This window comes from Trichoderma virens, assembly GCF_000170995.1.
Source record: "Trichoderma virens Gv29-8 chromosome Unknown TRIVIscaffold_84, whole genome shotgun sequence".
NCBI classification, from domain to species: Eukaryota; Fungi; Ascomycota; class Sordariomycetes; order Hypocreales; family Hypocreaceae; genus Trichoderma; species Trichoderma virens.
Window position 1 is genome coordinate 981034 of NW_014013665.1, and position 16199 is coordinate 997232.

Consider the following 16199-nt stretch of genomic DNA (forward strand, 5'->3'; position numbering starts at 1 on the left):
CGAAGCTCCACACTCAATATTACGTCTGGCCATTCTCTATAATTCGGAATCGAGGTGGCTGCGCCATCACTCGGGCTACGGTGATCGTAAGTAAATTTATGCTAAAACTTGTTATGGAATTGTACCTCCATTCATCTGACACATAAATATCTTAGGTCATTTGATACTGGTAGCATGCTTACTGGTACCATATTGTGTTGATCTCGATTGAGAGAAGCCGATCTGACTCTTCATTCAGAGTTTCTTATCCAAAGTATTGCAAATGGCCATGGAATCGAAAGAATATACGTATAGAAGCCTTGAGGGAGAACCTGATTTGACGGCAGATGTATATTATGCGTCTTCAGCAACAGCACCGACCAGTGGCGCCCAGCCCATCGGTATGTTTGTGTGCTTTATCAGTTAATGAGCACTGAATGCTAAATTCTATATAGTAATCATGTTCTACGGCGGTGGTTTTGTCGTCGGATCAAAGGAACTCGTATCTAAAAACGAGATTGAGATACTCGTGTTGGAGCTTGGCTTTGTTGTTGTGGTGCCCAACTACCGTCACTATCCAGCAGTATCTCTATATGATGGTCCGATCAATGATGCACACAGCTGCTATGAATGGGTGCAAAATGAGCTTCCCAGGCTATTGACCAGTGCCGGTGTTGATGCTGAGGGGAACAGAGTCGCTGTTATAGGATTTTCTGCGGGGGGAACCATGGCATTGCATTTGGTAAGGGTTCTCTGTGATTACTTTTTCTGATGTCTTCACACCAATCAATGCTAAGGAGAGGTGCTGATGATGCTCTGGATTTAGGGTGCGGCGAAGAATTCCCCCAAAGCAATACTGGCATTTTACCCAGCAATGTATTTTGAGGATACTTTTTGGCAGTTGCCAATGACTGCATTTTCCAAAATACCTGCTTTTCCGCAGGAATTCTTGGACAAAATCAACGACGAAGGGCCTCTTGTATCTGCGCCTTCGCTATTCAAGAAGCTCCAAGGCAATTCGGTTCTCGTACCAGACCTTTCCAAGCCGAGGAACGCATGGCTACTATCTCATTTCAGAGATGGGACATGGCTCCGAGCTATTGTGCATGATGGCGATTATGCCCGTGTTGATCCTGCGAAGTTATTCTCTGGCACTTTCCCGCCAACATACTTTGTGCATGGATCAGAGGACAAGATGTGCGATGCGAAATTTTCTAGAATGGCTCACGAGAAATTGCTAGCTAAGAATGCAAAGTCAAAGCTTGTGATTGCGGAGGGCCGGGATCATAACTTCGACGCGAAGTTGGCGAAAGACGATCCGGAATTTGAGCTTGTGCGCGAAGCATTCCGATTTGTTGCGAAAGAAGTGTCTTTGTAAATAGAAAGGGCGTGTTTGCTTGATTCTTTGTTACAAAGACAATAACCAGGTATACAGACGCACGTATTACATGCCTGGATAGAAGCTAAGACTTCTCCAGTTGTCTTAAATAAGGGTAGATAGCTGCATGCATTCAGTGGCTCTAGTAAATTAATCTCTCATGCCGGGTGAAAGGAGAGGCTGCTGTAGCCCTATTCCAAAGCGACAAGAAGATTCAACCTGTCACGCTTGAAGAAAACGCGCCGGCAACTTGAACCGAGTTGGTCCGGTTGCGTAATACAGGCCGTGGGAATTTGGCTTTCATCAGCATCTTGTAGCTTGGGAGCTAAAGTTCGGATTTAGGAATAAATACGGACTTAGAACTAGTGCTTGATTGATCGTGCTTAGCTCCGCCTTTCCAGACTACTCATTTCGAACCCGAGGAGCTTCTATCATACACATCGGGATGACAGGTTCTCTCATTGCGCAGCATTAATGAAAAGCTGATATCTAAATTTGATATCACACTTTGCCCCCCAAGTTTACTAGCTCCACTAAGCCCACCTCCCCAGACGTATTCCCAGCACAAACATCATGAATCCATGTCGAATTTGTGGCAGGGAATTCCGTCGCAAGTATGTATATCTTTTACATGACTCCAAAGGGTAATAATAAGAGACTAATGTAGTACACATCAGAGATAGTCTAAGCCGGCACATGAGGATGCATGAGCGAGGTCCTAAGGCACGAAAAAAGTCGTGCGACCGCTGTCGAAGGTAGAGCTTGTGGAGAGCCATTTGAAGAAAAGACCAGACGTTAAAATACATTACCAAGGTCGAAAATAAAATGCTCCGGTCATCGTCCGCAGTGTCTTGCATGTGCTGAGCGAGAAGTCTCTTGCGAGTACACTTTGCCGATTGCTAGTGGTGAACAAAAGCATCAGCGCGATGATTCTCATTCTACACACAGATCGACTCCACATTCTACTACATCATATGCCATTGACTATGGAAATAAAGCCCCAATCCATCTAGAGTCGACTGAAGATACCGATAAGGAGCCGCAATCCGTTTCGGTTGAATCGGACACACAAGCCCCAACACCTCTCCCATCTTTTCCAACACAGCATTTTGGCACATATCTTACTGAAAGGGCTCACAACGTTCCTCTGACAGATCCTTTTATTGCCAGTTACGATGATACACACTTTGATTGGGTCCTTCGAGATGTCGGAGACAGAGTGGATTTCAACGCGCTTGATTTCTCTCCCGACCGCATGCTGCTTGACCACACGAATTCGCCATTGTTCTGGTCAACATATCAGAATTATCCAAATAACGCCCAAGAACCTGCCTCTAAATATAAGGAAGGCAATGCCCAACAGGAGGCGTGGCTTCTTGACCCACATGAACCTTCCGAGAGATCCCTAGATATTCCAAGTCTAGGTGGTCAACGCACTGATCTATCTAAAGCGGGATCGTACTCTCAGCTTCGACATCTCACCGAAGAAGATCGAGATCGCATCCAACGATCTGCCAAGGCTTGCCTTGAGGAGCCGCTTTGGGCTACAGTTTCTTTTTCTGATTTTCCAAGCAAAGAAAAGCTAGATCATTGCATCGATCTTTTCTTTATCAACTTCCAGCCAGTGAGTAGGGCCAGTTCGATGATCTCCCTCGAGATTTTGATAAACGTAATATTAGTGAAGTCTGACATATTTATGGAGGTCCTGAGCTTCATTCATAAGCCCACATTTGATCCTACAACCGCGCCAGATACGCTTATTCTTGCTATCGCCAGCATAGGGGCACGATTCACCAATCTTAGCGGGGCTGCATCTTTTGCTAATGTTATAGCCAAGTTGAATCGGCGTCTCTTACTTTCGACCGTTCGTTGCCATAACAGAGCTCAACTCCTGTGATATAGCTCTTCCGCTAATGAATATATTAGGGCGAACGTGAACCACGGGTCGCACGCTCCGAATCTTTCATGGCGGCACAGCTGCTCCAGGGCATTTACGGATATTGCAGCGGCGACAAGGTCTTGTTCAATTTTAGCGAGAGCTTAAGATGGTCATTGGTCCGAACTGCGAAACAGGTTGGTCTGTTTCATGACATGCCACAGCAGGCTCTCTCTACTCGTAACGAGGGTGCAGAGACCCGTTGGATGTCCTGGATTGCTACTGAGCGACGTAAGAGACTAGGATGGGCCATATACGTATGCTTAATTTCTGAAATCTCAATCATCTAGTTAGCCTGTCAATCGTTTCTAACATCTTTTTACAGGAATTTGATGCCCTAGTGAGCGTTCTTCACAATCAACGCCCGGCTTTCAGCACGGGTGATCTGACGCTTTCTCTCCCTGATGATGCAGACCACTGGGAAGCTCCATCAGCATACTCTTGGATGGCTCTCCGCCCGTGGACAATAGATCCAGAACCGATTGGTTTTCGGCTTGCTGCTCGTAGCTGTTTTGATGCAAGTGTCATTGAGAATGTTCAGCTGACTGATACTCAACATATTCATATCCTTGTGGTGATGCTAGCTCGCTTTGTTTGGTCACTTAAAGAGCTACAAGTGTCCCCCCTCATGGACGTGGTACCTGATTATTTACCAATTGACCAGCATAAAATGACACTTACGGACAAGATGAGCGACTTTTTGGCTTCACCTCACGCATTAAAAGACTCTACAACGGCGGATGATCGCGTCATTTCTCATGTTGCTCAGAGAGCCCTGATTATCCACATGTCGCATTTATACGGCGCAAGCGATTTGATGGATTGGTTACCAGCTCTACTTCGAAGTGCGGGCCTTAACAAACCCGCTCGCGAACGCATGGCCCAATGGGGAAAAGAAGATCCTGCACGAGTACGCAAAGTTATATACCACAGCTCGCAAATCATAGCGATTTGTCGGGACTTCCCGTTTAACACTCCATACGAGTCTTTTTACGTTTTCTACGCCGGCTCTGTATTGTGGTGTTCCGCTACTCTGCTGACTTCTCCTCTCAGAGATACCATATGTGGTGCAAGTAGCGAACATATTGATTCAGAAACGGACCATGCCATCCTTCTATTGGACAAACCATCAGCTGCTAATGTGGAAGATTGGACTCTTGAGATTCTTCAGTGGGTTCAAGCGGGCGGCGGGAATATCCAACTTGGACTGTATGGCGTGCCAAATTTGGCCGCAGCAGCGAGCCGTGTGCAGGTGCTTCAGGAGACAGTCCGCATATTGCAAAACATGCGCTTTTGGGACATTTCACGGGCATTTGCGTCAACCCTCAGACGCCTTATACGAGCTGTAGAGGTAACTAATATATAAAAAAAAAATAGTCCAGCACTGTTGAATATATGACATTTCTTAAGCATTTATCAACTAAATTAAACAGAGGTAGCTCATTCAATGAGATAGACCAGCCTTTTTCTATGTACAGTCCCAGCTTTTAAGTCTTCCAGCCCGGAAAGAATTCCATCCAAGCCACCAGGACGAACTTCTACCGCCCCATGCTCAATTGCTCCGACTGCTATGAGCCGCTCGGCAATTTGACTAAAAAAAGCTGCAAAGTTTGCATTATCGTGGTTAATATCTGCGCGAATTCCCTTCGATTCGAAAATGAATTCTCTATTCATCATTGTGAAACCAAAAATTTTAACAACCGTGATTCGTGGATCGTTGATCCTGTCTGCTGCGGTAAGGCTGATGTACTTGCCTCCAGAAATGTCCATGTTGGCAGCACATATAGCAGCAGAGTATTCTGAAGAGATACAATCAACCGACGCTTTTATTTTGCCTTGTGTAACGCCACGCAGATGAGTTAATGAAGCCGGTTCATCCTAAACGTTTCTTAGCTTGTTTGTAATTCCTAGGAACCAAGGAGACATTGGGAGGTAGTAGATCCCAAGATAAGCAAAGAACTAGTATCGAAACTCACATGATAGAAAATGTAATCAGCACCACATCTTTTCACTAACTCGAAGCTATCGCGGGAGCACACGGTGTATACACTTAACCCCGACCTTGTTTTATATGCATTGTCAGAAGTTCATTAATGTACTAAGTAAATCTCAGCTAAATCTATTGAGTCCTTTGGTACTTACAACTTAGCCAATTGAATCTGTATTGACCCGGTAGCTGTGCCGCCACCGTAAATTAACACCGCTGTACGGTCACCTTCATCATTTGCTACAGGCTGCTTAATGTTTGCATCACCTGGATATGATGGATATGGGATTGGCAAGTGTTTATACAGACAGAATCCACCAACGAATAGAGGACTTGGTAGTGATGCGCCGTCTTCGAACGACATATGTTGGGGTAGGTGAAGAATCATATGTGCTGGGGCAGCAACATATTGGGCAAATGCACCATCTGTTGGTCTCAGAGGATTGCCTTTTCAACAACCCGGTTTGTTAGCAACGGCTTTTGAGGATATGGTACTGAGTTCAGTTTTACACTGATTTGCATTAAAAATGTTTAGATTTGGAAAGATGGTTTATTCTAACCTCCTGCTACAAAGCCGATGACACGTTCGCCAACCTTGGTCTTTGTCACACCATTACCAACGCTAGCCACAGTACCAGCGAAGTCACAGCCGAGGATGGCTGGCAATGAAGGCTTTGACCCATGGAGTATCTTCCAATCAATTGGATTCAGGGCTACGGCAGCCACTTTGACAAGAACCTCGTCATCGGTAGGCTCCGGAATCCTGCACTCCCTGACCTCGGCCACGCCACAGTCGTGGTGATAGAGGGCGAGTTGTGTACTCATATCAACTGAACCGAAACGAATGTTTGGCATCTGATCCAGGGCTTGGAGAATTGAAGTTCCCAGTTGCTTCGGGGTAGCAGACTCTCTTGCGGAACATCTGTTACTCTTCGCATAGGAGAGTTTACGGATGAGAAATTCAGTGTAGCTCTTCGCTCGGGGCGTATTTATCAACCGAGCCGCGATATTTATCACTTACACACGTTCTCCGACACATCACCTCCGAACCAATGCTCGCCGAATAGCCAACAGACTTATCGCAAGCATTTGCATCAAATTAATGTTTTCTAAGAGAAGGTGAATTTTTTTTGGTTTATAAACAAAAGTTTATATATATATTGTGTGTGTGTGTGTATGTAGAGACGGAGGGGGGCAGAGACAGACACACATTGGACTTGAGCTATTTTGTATCTGTCACGTTTCCGTCGTAAACCTGAGAATTTTTACCACCAATACAAAATGGCGACCACTCCTTCAAATCAACCATATTCAACAAATCCCCTAGATTGCCTTCCAGGGAAACTACCTCAAGCACAGATTCCGGATGGCGTCGATCTCCAAGCGGGACCAAATACCATTGCTGATAAGTTTCCTCACCTCGCGGCAGATGACTTCACCGACGATGCAATATGGCGTGACACCTACGGCCTTACAGGCACGATGCGTACATTCTATTCTTCAGACAGAATTTCTACTACGTGGAGTATCTTGAGTAAATCCCGCGGCGTTTCATCCGCTGTCAAAATTGTCCCAAACTCTGCCAAGATCATTAGGCTTCATGAAGAGGCTTCTTGGTTAGAATGCCGGTTTACTTTCCAAACAAAGTATCCTGAAACAGAGTGTTCAGCTATACTGCACTTAGTACCAGTTGCTGGTGGGATATGGAAAATCTGGGTGCTACGCACAATCCTGGAGCAGATTTCGGGCCATGGCAACGTCGATTCTCTCGCGCCATGTATACCACAGACAGACAGCAGCATGCACGTAGAACAGGAAAGTATCAGCTCATCCGGGGAGTCCCACTTTCATGCTGTAATTATTGGGGGTGGTCAGAGTGGACTTAGCACCGGTGGCCGTCTTCAAGCACTGGGAGTCTCCTACGTTATACTAGAGAAGAATGAAGAGGTTGGCGCTGCTTGGGGCTTAAGATACAACTCTGCAAAACGTACGACTCGTCCTTGCCTTAGGTTCCTTTAACTCTATTGATTGGTTTAATGATGGCTGACATCATCTTTAGTTCATACAGTTCGGGAATATGGTGAAGAGTAGACGCCCAAGCAATTAGCTGTATATGGACTAACAGTGAAACAGCACACCTCCCATTTGACCGTACTTTTGGTTCTGAACTAGGTGAATATCTTGGTAAAGAGGAATTAGCCGCTGGTCATAAAAAATGGGCCAAGAAGTACGGAATTGTGAGTTTACCAGCTTTCACTGCATTTCGCTTTCATTGCAATGCTTATAGTCCTAACTAAGAACTTGACTTAGAATATCTCGCTCTCAACAACGTTAGAATCTGGAACTTGGGACATAGATCGGCAACTTTACACTCTGAGTATTAAAAGAAACGGTGCTACCTTAAGAATTACAGCGAAACATGTTGTTTTCGCTACAGGAGCCGGATCGCAAGTTCCTTTAATCCCAGAGTGGCCGGACAAGGTAAGCAACCGACGATATTGGTTCGATGTGAAATATGATTAGCTTTCAATATTAACGAGAGAATTCAGCATCAATTTAGCGGCATCTTAATGCACTCTCAAAACTATAAATCTGCAGTAGGCTGGAAAGGAAAGCGAGGAATTGTTGTTGGCACAGCAAACACAGGTAATTCGACCTACTAAACACCAAGTACTCGCGCTAACAATGCAGCTCACGACGTCGCTGATGATATGCTTGAAGCAGGCATGGCGGTGACAATGATTCAGCGCAGCCGTACATGTGAGAATTGTTGTGCATCTAAAGCAATATCCTTTCTAACATGATAATAGTTGTGCTTCCAGTAGAATACATCGCGAGTCGATATCACCGTAAGTGTAACATGGAGATACTTACCGATACTGAACGAACGTTTAACTCCTGCTGCGCGCCAGTGTTATATAATGAAAACATACCAACCGAAATAAGCGATCGAACAATGTTTAGCAATCCTATCTCAATCAGTCGACTTTTATCAGCTCAGGCATTTCACCCTATGGCGAAAGCCCAACCGGAGAGATGGGAAGCTCTTGAACAGGTTGGCTTCAAGGTGAATCCCTATGGGGATATTCAAGAAGCTATCAACATTAAATTAGGAGGTCACTACATCGATGTCGGTACCTCGGCTAAGATCAGTAAAGGCTATGTAAGGATTTATACTATTTCCAGTTCCCCGAATTTTACACCTGCCATCGATGCGTTGTGCATTTGATACTCATATGACGTTCAACTCAGATTAAAGTCAAGTCAGACGCGCTGGTGGAAAGGTATACTCAGTCTGGCCTAGCTTTTACAGACGGAACGAAAATCGATGCAGACGTTATCGTGCTTGCTACAGGCTTTGATGGAAATTTGCGAAATGATGTCGAGCGCATTTTTGGTAAGGCCGTGGCAGATTGTGCTGGTGATTGTTTTGGGATTAATGAAGAAGGGGAAGTGCTTGGGGCTTTTCGAGTACTCCAGCGTAAGTTTAACTTGAGTTTATTCCCCCAGCTATCTGTGGTACTTTTTCTAGACTAACGACATTTCTAGAGCCTGGACTGTGGTATCTTGGTGGTGCTTTAGGCCACGCAAGATATTATTCTCGGTTCATTGCACTTTCGATCAAGGCTGACGAGCTAGGCATACCCTTTCCGGTGCATTCAGACTACAGTCGCAATACAGTAGTATAGCTATAAATACGCAAGGAATATAGAAATTTTGCTATGAATATAATACACGTAGAGATCGAGGTAATCTTCGCTGTCCCATCATCACTCAGGAGCCATATATTGCTACGACTTATTTAAAATGGAGATAACCGGAGATACTAACTCATGCACAGGGGATGGAATCTTAGCAGACACCCAAGGTGGGTTGTGTCTCCGGTACGTGCCCGCAGGACTTTGGATGCGCCTGAATCACGAACAAAAGTGCATAGATCTATGATCCCGACGGAGTAACTCGAGGACCGAATATTATAAATCGTGCTGATTTTTAATTCATTAATCTAGATGAAAGAGCGGGCTGCACACCCGCAGTTAAGGTATTCTCTGAGCAGCAGAATTGCCGGTGGAAACCAACACACCTGCTCCGCGGTATCAAAGTGGCGGCGCACTAAAGGGCCCGAATAGGAATACCATGTTTAATTCGTTGCGAAGCTCTCTAAAGAGCTGAGTACGAATCTTGAGTGGAAGCTTATGGAATAAGGGACTATAATAAGCTTGAAGGGCCTCAGATTTGCTGAAATATGTTCACTTCCCTTTCTTCATCTACTCATAAGGCGAAGTCTCGTCCAAATTAAAGCTTCAATCATGGCTCCTCCCGCAAATGGCTCCTCTATCTCCGGACACGACTTGGCTGCTACATATGCAGATAGAATCAGGGGCAAGATTGTTCTTGTGACTGGGACTTCTCAAGGAAGCCTTGGAGAGGAATATTGCCTGGCTATTGCCAAGTTTGAGCCTAAGCTCCTGATTCTCGCAGGTCGCAGTGTCGATAAGCTCAAATACATGGCAGAGGCAATAGGAAAGATTGACTCCAAGGTAGCCATCAAGCCGCTTGAACTTGATCTTGACTCTCTATCTGCAGTTAAAAAGGCCGCTGAAACGGTGAATTCTTGGGCTGATGTGCCATATATCGACGTGTTCTGCCACAACGCCGCAATCATGGGGACTACCCATGCGATAACAGCAGACGGGTTTGAGCGACAGCTAGGTGTTAATTATATGGCTACTTGGGTTTTTACAAACACCATTTTACCAAAGATTCTTAAGTCACAGGACCCGAGGGTTGTGCTTCTAGGTAGCGATGGTCATCGCTGGGGTCCGATTCGCTGGCATGATCACAACTTCAAGGTAGACAACTCCGCATTATTTTAATAAGGAATTTTTGCTGACAGATTCTATCGTAATACCGTACAGGGTGGTGAAACTTATAACAGATGGCATGCATACGGCCAGTCAAAAACAGCAGTTCATCTTTATGCTCTCTATCTTGGTAAATTACTAGGGCAGAGGGCACAAGTATTTGGCCTCGACCCTGGTGTAATTATCACACCATTAGGGGGACATGTTGACTGGGCTGGAGAATTTGGAGACATAAGTGAGTAATTTCTGCATGGTGTCAAAAGAATTTCAGCTATACTGACCCAATTTCAAAGACAGAATTGACTTTGAGTTGGGTAATGATGAAGCTGTAAATGGCTGGCCAAAGTATCGAAGTAAAGAAGCAGGTATCGCAACGAGTATTTACGCATCCTTCGATCCAGACCTTTCAGGTAAGCGTATCAGCATCTAGCTTCTAGTTTCATGCATGTGCTAACCCTTATATGAAAGAACATACTGGAGCCTACCTCGCGGATTGTCAGGTCGCAAACCCTTATGTGCATACTGTCAGACCATGGGCATCCAGTGAAGTCGAAGCGAATAAGCTATGGAAGTGGACTGAAGAGCTGACCAACATGAAATTTTCATTTTAAATTGCCTCGAACTGGCTGCATTGCTGGATCTTAGAAATTGATGGTTAAGTATTATATGCGACTTATCACAATAGCTGCAACTACACACTACTTGGAGACATTTTTGAAGAATCTATATATAAGGATACAAAGTGATGTTATTACAGGCATAGGCCAAACAAAGAATATCCCACACAAGGGCTAGGATAACTTGTATGATCAAATGTATTGTTATCTGTTATGAGAACAGCCGTGCAAGACCCCAAGGGCCATATATGCAACAACGATGGAAGATATCACAAGCAATAAACATCAAAATTCTATCCTTTTCAAATTTATTGAATCTGATTAGTATTGGAATCCCATGCGTATTCAAACCTAAAAGAAAGTGTGGAGGGCTGTGACTAGGTAGGTATGGAAGAGTCACTGTCTCCCCTATACAGTGTATTTAAAAAGCTACTCAAGACCGAGCAAAAACGTTGACCTCCTGATAGCTTTACAGTTTTCATTGCATAAGTTCCCCATTTTCATATACTGGAGGAAAGTAAAAGACGACATTTTCCCTTGTCTTGGGTTTGCGGTCTTGTTACGCTCCGCCATGTTGACTCTTTACAAACGGCTGGTTCTGTTATAGTTGTTATAATTGCGATTATTAGCCGATTACTTTGTCTTGTCTGTCATGACGGTATAACGAGTCGTAGTAGGTCTGCATGTTCATATGTTTGAGGAAAAGCAACAGCCGATATTAATGTCTACAGCGATTAGTATTCCAAGATATTCCCTGGGTTTCTTCTCAATTTACGAATAAACTGGTATGGCTGAATTTCTTTAGTCGATTTGGATATAATCTATCCATTTTCAGGCATTCGAGTGGTCATGGTTCAGTTGGTATTTTGCCGCTGGTTCACGGTCAAGTTAGCACTTCTACAACGTCCAACATCTATGCTAACTACACCATCTCTTCGCCGAACAAACCGAGACGGGAAATACCTTTTGAATGAATGAAAATTCAGCCGCGCTTTTATTTTGCTATATCTAGGACTATAAGATGTCTCGTTTCCTTGGTGTTAGAGCAGAAGTTATTCTTGAATGTCAGAAAGCGTGGTTACGGGTCGGCATATTAAAGTATTAAGAGCATGTGGTGGCGTGCAATCAAAGTCAAAAATGGGTTCCAAAGGTCACTCTTCATGAATCACGATACACTAATTGAGAATTTATACATGCTGTAAAATGTCATTAATCGTGTTAAGTGCAACTCTAATGTATCCTCTATTCCATGTTACATTTTGTCTCATTACAAATGACACGTCTCTGTTTCATTTGTGGTAGCTTCACCTAAAGCTTACATTCAAAACACTTGGCGTTTGGGAATATTAGCCAGGTAGCTCTATCGCATGATCAGAGGTTCTTTCGTATTGCGAGCCCGGCAATTCTCTAGGTCCCCAGCCGCCTGTGAAACGATGCCGGTTTTTGGGACTCGGATTATACCAAGACTCATGGGTATCTCTTTGCATCCCATGAGTTGGCGTCTGGCGACGATGTGATTGATTTCTCCTTAAAAGTAAGATGGAAACAATGCCGGAGAAGCACAACAGAGCAATGCCACCAATGACGCCACCAATGATTGCCCCAGTATTGTTTGCAGAAGAGTCACTGTTGTTGGTGCTGCTACTGCCAGGATTGGTTTCTTTTGCAGGCGCTGCAATTGTTGATGGCGTCGTTGCCTGTGATGATTTACCAGAAGATGCGTCTGTTGATTTAGATGACGATGAAAACGTACTCATAGTCATCTGTGTCGCAGTAGATGTTGGTAAAGATGACCGACGAGCGGTTGGGCTGGTTGGACTGGTTGAACTAGAATCCATGGTGGGGGAAATAAGATAGTGATCTGTCTTGGGACTCCCGCCACAGGCAATATTAGTGTAAGTTTGGTCGACCCCAAATGTCAAGAGGGCAGTGGAGCAGAATTGCTTCGGCCCGCTGAAGAGTCAAGTCAACAACCGCTACGCATGGAGAGAATCCGTAGCTACGGGAAGATGAAACCTACCAAGTAAACGTAGTCAACTCGATGTTGGCAGTTTTCCCGCATCCACTCAAACATGATCCTTGGTCGACACAGCTTCCAACCAAGCCGCAGTCAGTAGCTGCTACGACAGTGACTGGACAGAAGCCCCAGAGGCCATTCATAGTGTCAACTCTACAGTCAAATCCAGGGTTGGCGGTACGGAACTTCTTAGGGTCACCATTTTGATATCCGCAGGTTGATAATTCTGTCTGTATATCAGCCCGTTTATCGAATTCCGTTCCATTGCGTTGATATATCTGTGCTGAGGGAGTGGGTAGTGGAATACCAATATTCCGCGCTCTGCAAACGCTAACTTGAGAGAAGAAAAGACAGCCGACGAGTATTCTCGTCGCATATGCAGCCATGACTCTCATGTCTCATGCAACTGGATGTGCCATCAATATGTCATGGAACAGCAAGGTTATGGCCGATCTGCCAAAAACAAAAAAAAAAAAGTGGAAGCCAAATCCGTAGAGAAAGAGGTGTATCACTCCCTCCTCAGGTTACCGCTTCGTCTACCCGTACATATAGCATGTTGTCGGGCACCCAAATGAAAATTCTCAGGTGGCAAGGTACAGGCAAGGCTGAGGTTCCAAATGCTGTTGGTTCGAGATATTAACTCTCGGCGCTTCGCATCCTCGTCTGGCCCGCAATTCGACCAATGGAAAGATTGCGCCAATGCAATCGACGACCAACAACCACAGTCAGCGGCTACAGAAACCCTCCTTAATATGCTATTTTTCGCATCCTCCTCTATGCTTTATAATGTAGCCAAGGACGCGCTTTACAGCCTCAATATGCCGTGTAATTATCGGCTCTCAAGATGCGTAGAAGATTGTTGACACTTGCAGCTCCTTTGATCGCGGGCTTCATCATCGCGACAACTCTGTTTATGAAAAGAGATCAATTTATGCAGCCTTTGTTTCAACATGATATTAATGATGTAGGGCCGAAGGTACCGGAGTTGAAGCCTGTTCTTGACGGTTGGTGCTCTGCGCTCGGATCCCGCTGCTTCTTTTCGCAAATACACCAAGACATGTTTGCTGACCCTATTCATTCTCCTAGGCGCCATCTTACCGGCCGCTAACATCACTCAATATCTCGAGGCGATCCTGACAACACGGCTTTCAACATTATCACACCTAAACTGCCCTGCAATTAATGCTACGCGATACGGCGCGCTCAAGAGCAAACGTCCCTCCGATCCCGTTATTCAATACTTCTTCGCCCTCAACCTGCGACAAAACTTGCCTTTGTTACCTCAGCTGATGGGCAGCATTGTCGAAGCGATTCGTTTTCTCGGCCCGGCACAATGTGTACTGTCCATAGTTGAAGGTAACTCTCCGGACGGTACCGCCGATGTTCTTGTTGCTCTTCGGTCAGCACTCGAGAATATGGGAGTCACACATTATTTCGAGTCATCTGGGATCGATCCGAGCAAGGACGACCGTGTTTGCACAGCTTCGAAACAAGGCATTAGCACCGCTCCTGGGCTTGCACGACACGGCGACAAATGATACAACCGTTATTTTCCTTAACGATGTGTCCGCATGTGCCGAGGACATTCTCGAGCTTGTCCATCAAAAAAGAGCCCTTGGTGCGGATATGACATGCGCTATGGACTGGACATTTGTTGGCGAGCACCCTACCTTTTATGATGTGTTGAAAATAGGGGCACTAACATAGAAAGTATCAGTACCTAGGCGTACAGGGGTTATTCCGGTTACTAGGCATAAGTAGAGAGGCTACACCGACTATATAATTAGTAATAATAAAAGCTAATTAATATATATTTTAATAGGTTATAAGCCCGGCTTTTACTAAAATTACTAAATACTTATATAATTAAATTAGTTAATAATTAATTTTATTAATTTTAATATATTTAAATTTAAATATAAAAAAATATAGAAAATAGTTAATAAATAGGAAATAATTAACCTAAATGGTTTAAGGAATTATTAAATAAAATTACTATTATTAAATAATTTAATTATAGGCCTAAAACTTTAACAGTAGTTTTAAAAAAAAAGCTAAAAACTTAAAGTTAACTAAGAAAATATTAACTAAATAGAAATTAATAATAGCTTAAATATAATAAAATAATAAATATTAAGGTTAATAAATAAAGATTTTAAAAATAATAAAGTAATTAATATTTTATTTTTTTTAAATAATATTAATATTTATAAATATAAAATTTATATATTATAATTAGCTTTTATTTTATAATATTTAATTTATAATATATTATAATAAAAAAATAATAATAAAAATAATATTATATTTTAAATATAATTAATTATAATTAACTTAAAGATTAATTTTATTTTTATTAATATTTTAAACTTTTAATTATTTTTAACTTTAAATAAATAAAAAAACTATTTAATTTAAAAATAATAATTAAAGTTAATTATTAATTTAATAAAAATAAAAGATTTATTAAATATATATAATATAAAAAATAAGGTTTTTAAAAGTTAATTAATAATATAAAAAAATAAATAGTAGTAATATATTAAAATCTTAAAAATAATATTTTTAATTTTATTAAATAAAATAATATTTAAAAAATATATAATTATAAAAATATTTTAATAAATAAAAGAAAAATTCTAGGAAATTAAATTTAAAGTATTATAAATAGTATATAAAAAATAAAAAAAATATTTTTTTATTTTATTAAAATCTATTTAAGAATTTATATAAAAAATTAAAATTATATAAAAGAAGTTTTTATAAATAAAAAGTAAATATAAGTTTTTAAATAATTATTTAATTTTAAAGTTTATTGATAATTTAAAAAAATAATATATTATTTAATATATAAATTTTTAAATTAATTATAATATTAAAGTATTTTTAATATTAAATAATATAATATAAAATATAAAAGTAAAAGAAATAAAATAAAAAAATAATATAAATATTACATAAGCCTTATTAATTTAAAAAAGACTTATATTAATTAATAATAAAAACTCTATAATAATAAAAGTATTAAAATATATATATTATAAAAAAATAAATTATATAAAAAATAATTTATTTTTAAAAAAAAAAAAATATTAAAAAAAGTATAAAAATAAATAAAATTAATAAATAATTTTAAATATTAAATAAAAAAACTAAAAAAGTTTAATATTAATAATAATAATATTAATTAATATTAAAAAAACTTTTATAATATTTTCTAAATATAATAAAATATTTTTTTAATATTATTTAAATTTTTAATTTAAGCTATAAATAATATACTATATATTATTATAAAGAATTTATTTTAAAATCCTTTTAATTATATAATAATATATTTAATAATATAGAAAATTTTAAAATTAATATTAAAAATATTAATATAATTATTTAAAAATATATAAATAAAAATATATTAAT

At 41.2% G+C, this 16199-nt stretch overlaps 6 protein-coding genes across 6 annotated transcripts; 5 read left to right on the forward strand and 1 right to left on the reverse strand.

Annotated features, from left to right (window-relative positions):
* Window positions 1–268: 268 nt before the first annotated feature.
* TRIVIDRAFT_49315 (uncharacterized protein) lies at window positions 269–1357 on the forward strand (the record flags this gene model as incomplete). Its single annotated transcript, XM_014098065.1, has 3 exons — window positions 269–380; window positions 435–721; window positions 806–1357. 3 exons carry the CDS (start codon window positions 269–271, stop codon window positions 1355–1357), a joined length of 951 nt encoding a protein of 316 aa, XP_013953540.1.
* Window positions 1358–1930: 573 nt separating this feature from the next.
* On the forward strand, window positions 1931–4784 carry TRIVIDRAFT_69340 (uncharacterized protein; the record flags this gene model as incomplete). The annotated part of the gene is made up of 5 exons (XM_014098066.1): window positions 1931–1971; window positions 2171–2981; window positions 3284–3550; window positions 3619–4638; window positions 4671–4784. The coding sequence occupies 5 exons, from the start codon at window positions 1931–1933 to the stop codon at window positions 4782–4784; spliced, it is 2253 nt and encodes a 750-aa protein (XP_013953541.1).
* On the reverse strand, window positions 4734–6105 carry TRIVIDRAFT_49526 (uncharacterized protein; the record flags this gene model as incomplete). Its single annotated transcript, XM_014098067.1, has 4 exons — window positions 4734–5171; window positions 5270–5354; window positions 5436–5727; window positions 5841–6105. 4 exons carry the CDS (start codon window positions 6103–6105, stop codon window positions 4734–4736), a joined length of 1080 nt encoding a protein of 359 aa, XP_013953542.1.
* A 456-nt stretch (window positions 6106–6561) lies between these two features.
* Window positions 6562–8969, forward strand: TRIVIDRAFT_225218 (uncharacterized protein; the record flags this gene model as incomplete). The annotated part of the gene is made up of 10 exons (XM_014098068.1): window positions 6562–7267; window positions 7340–7360; window positions 7414–7517; window positions 7591–7761; window positions 7830–7926; window positions 7972–8040; window positions 8091–8129; window positions 8193–8443; window positions 8533–8761; window positions 8830–8969. 10 exons carry the CDS (start codon window positions 6562–6564, stop codon window positions 8967–8969), a joined length of 1827 nt encoding a protein of 608 aa, XP_013953543.1.
* Window positions 8970–9590: 621 nt separating this feature from the next.
* On the forward strand, window positions 9591–10756 carry TRIVIDRAFT_69342 (uncharacterized protein; the record flags this gene model as incomplete). Its single annotated transcript, XM_014098069.1, has 4 exons — window positions 9591–10133; window positions 10200–10380; window positions 10439–10555; window positions 10614–10756. The coding sequence occupies 4 exons, from the start codon at window positions 9591–9593 to the stop codon at window positions 10754–10756; spliced, it is 984 nt and encodes a 327-aa protein (XP_013953544.1).
* A 1554-nt stretch (window positions 10757–12310) lies between these two features.
* Window positions 12311–14317, forward strand: TRIVIDRAFT_225220 (uncharacterized protein; the record flags this gene model as incomplete). The annotated part of the gene is made up of 2 exons (XM_014098070.1): window positions 12311–12545; window positions 13866–14317. 2 exons carry the CDS (start codon window positions 12311–12313, stop codon window positions 14315–14317), a joined length of 687 nt encoding a protein of 228 aa, XP_013953545.1.
* Between the last annotated feature and the right edge of the window lie 1882 nt (window positions 14318–16199).